Here is a 3,097-nt window from a genome sequence, read left to right as displayed (position 1 = left end):
TTGGAACTCCCAGAATCTGACCGGAACCAACATATCCGGGGACATAAACTCCCACCGGCCCTTCGTCGGTGTCAGATGGGACATAGAAAGAGGCCTTATTCCAACACGTTGCCGTCGTCACCACCTCATCGATATCGATGTTGGTAACTGAAACGAGACGGACGGACTCCAGAAGGGAGGAGGACAAGGACCGAGGCGACAACGGGAGCTAGGGTTAGGAGGCAGCGTCCGTGCAGAACTGCAGATTAACATAATTTACCGTGGTGTGAATTGTGAAACACAACTTCAAAGATAACAAAACTGCATTCCATTTTGTGAAAGCATGGTCACGAACTCCATTACATTTTTATTCGTGATTGCCTGACTTTCCATTTTATTTTATTGCTTACACACACTGCAGGCTGCTGCAGCTACTAAAGCTCAGGCTGGACGGCGTTGCACAGGTGATCAACGCGCATGCTAGTTACCGCCGGCGGTGCACTTGGCCCCCGGGAAGCCGTGGTACCAGTCGTTGCAGACGCGGCGGGATGAGTCCGACGTGGCCGGCTCGCATTTCTTGCAGGTTGCAGCACACTGCTCGACCTTGTCCACGCAGCGGCACATCGGCGGGAACGACCTGGTGCACAGAGCCAAGTCGCAGCATTTCCATGGCCTCTCTTCCTCTTCCCCCTTCTTCGCTGTTGCAACAGGCTCGGAGCACATGGGTCCCGGGAAGCCATGGTACCAGTCGTTGCAGACGCGCTGGGATGAGTCCGACGTGGCCGGCTCGCATTTCTCACAGGTCGCAGCGCACTGCTCGACCTTGTCCATGCAGCGGCACATCGGCGGGAACGACCTGGTGCACAGAGCAAAGTCGCAGCATTTCCATGGCCTCTCTTCTTCTTCCGCCTTCTTCTTCGCCGTTGCAACAGGCTGGGTGCACATGGGCCCGGGGAAGCCATGGTACCAGTCATTGCAGACGCGGCGGGATGAGTCCGACGTGGCCGGCTCGCATTTCTTGCAGGTCGCAGCACACTGATCGACCATGTCCATGCAGCGGCACATCGGTGGGAATGACTTGGTGCAAATGGCCCGGTCGCAGCACTTCCACGGCCTGGTCGCCATCATTCCTGCTTGGCCTGCAGGTTCTCAGTTAACGAGCCAAGTTGTGATCAGTTTCCTCATTCACAGGCTACGTGAACTGAACTAGGAAAAAAGAAACCGATGTCGTGGTCACCTATGCCTTCGCTCGGCAGGAGAATGGTGCCCACATCGTCGGCGGCGGTGCTCGTGGAGGGACGGCCGGCGGCGACGAGTGAAAGCATCAGCAGGATGCTAGGAACAACGCATCTCTTCATCGTCTTCATGGCTGGTTACTAAGCTTGCCTGTGCGTTTGAAGCTGCCTAGCTTCCAGCCCGTATATGTAGCCGCGTGACACCCATGGAAAAACCAACGCGTGGCGGGTCACCACTACTTTACTTTCAGATCTGGACACGTAGTGCCACATATGGGTGCTGGACCGTGGTAGGTAGACAGTGTAGACAGTACAGCCACGCATCACGCATGCATGCAGCCATGCAGGCACGAGAAGCACGCCCTCCATTATTTCAACTGCGGCATGGGTACACGTACGAATCAAATGCACTGCATGTGTCCACGCGCCTTTTATTACTTTGTGGCTAATCGATCGTTCGAAAAGCCGGCCCTGCTCAAGGTTTGTTGTTAGCACGTTACCTTGTGTTGTTACATGATTCGGTCTTGTATACTTGTGCTCCTAGATTATACTAGCCACACCCAAGGCCTGCGTGCCTGACTTCTCGGGTCGCTTGCATCTCTTCTCTCTCGAATACATATGCGTATCCGTGGTAACAATTCACTTAAGAAAAAAATAATCTCTACAACTTGATATCAAAGCCCATGCATCACCTTTTATGGCCGGACACTGACATCGTGTTTGGCAATATTTGGAAAAGAGAAAGGGAGTTTAGAGTAGGGAGTTGTGTTGAGATTAGACATAAGATGAGTCGTTTTATTTCCAATCCTCTGTTTGATGCATGATAGAAATTTTGTGTGATAATATGAGGAGAAACTGTACGTCCTTGTTTGGTTCGTGGGAATTGACATGAGACTAGACAAGGAAAGTTAGGATGAAGGGTTAAGACTGACTTACTAAAACAATTTCCTTCTAACTCCCACCACCCCCTCTCCTATTAATAAAACAGTGGGAGTTGAAGTCTCAAGACTCATGCCTATTCCCTTGTGAATTCCCAATCCCTCTAACCAAACACTAGATTTAAAGTCTCGTCCCCGATTCCTCGCCCCCCCCCCCCCCGCGTCATCCACCCCAGGGCGACTCGGGCGGCGGTGCAACTCGCGAAGCGCAGCGGCCTCCCCCGGCGTCCCCCCCCCCCCCCCCCGCTGCTGCCCAACAGCCTCCGCCAGGCGAAGCCCCGCGCGGATCCGGCGGCGCGGGGCTCTAGCACGCCGGAGCGGCTCGTCTTCGAGCAGGGGGCTCGTGTGGCGGCGGTGGTGCGTCGCTCCTCCGCGCGCGCCGTTCGTGCTCCGAGCACGGTGGGGAGGGCGGCGGTGCTCGCGGCGGGCTGGTGCTGCGCCCCTGCTCCGTGTCTGTGGGGCGCGCGTTGGCGCATCGCCTCCCAGATCCGGCGCGGTGGCCCTGCCTGCTATCCCTCCATCGGCGCGTGTGGCGAGCGGGGGTCCCTTGGCTGTGAGGGCGACGTCTTCCTGCGGCAGAGTCATCTTCCTCGGCTGTGGACTACCGTGCGCGGGCCTGGGTGTGCGCTGCCTCGGCGGCGGATCTGATAGTCTTTGCTCTCCCGTGAGCTGGAACTTCGAAATAGGGTGTGGGTGAGCGCGCCGGGTTCCACGCACAAGGTGTGCGGTGGTCTAGGCGTGAAAGCAGGTGCGGTTCTCGCTCGTCCCCGCTTCTTCCCCGATCTGGAGGCTTCGCATGGCGCGGCAGTCTTTGTTCGTGGGCTGGCAGCGAGTGCTTCCTCTGCTCTGTGGATTTGGCTCTAGGAGGACTAGCAGGCTACAGGTTTTTGGGGCGCGCACACTACCGGCGTAATGCCGGGCCCCGATTTCGGTCATAGCCAATGA

At 56.7% G+C, this 3,097-nt stretch overlaps 1 protein-coding gene across 1 annotated transcript; it reads right to left on the bottom strand.

The window, feature by feature from the left end:
* Positions 1-284: 284 nt before the first annotated feature.
* Positions 285-1,395, bottom strand: LOC147978022 (Bowman-Birk type bran trypsin inhibitor-like). The gene is made up of 2 exons (XM_087546080.1): positions 1,217-1,395; positions 285-1,118 (listed from the first exon to the last, which is right to left on the bottom strand). Exons 1-2 carry the CDS (start codon positions 1,344-1,346, stop codon positions 460-462), a joined length of 789 nt encoding a protein of 262 aa, XP_087402206.1. The 5' UTR covers positions 1,347-1,395; the 3' UTR covers positions 285-459.
* Positions 1,396-3,097: the final 1,702 nt, after the last annotated feature.

Source organism: Triticum urartu, chromosome 3A, assembly GCF_056163025.1.
Source record: "Triticum urartu cultivar PI428250 chromosome 3A, HENAU_Tu73, whole genome shotgun sequence".
In the NCBI taxonomy this organism is placed as follows: Eukaryota; Viridiplantae; Streptophyta; class Magnoliopsida; order Poales; family Poaceae; genus Triticum; species Triticum urartu.
The sequence above is the reverse complement of the archived record's forward strand: the minus strand, read 5'-3'. Positions and strand labels throughout refer to the sequence as shown.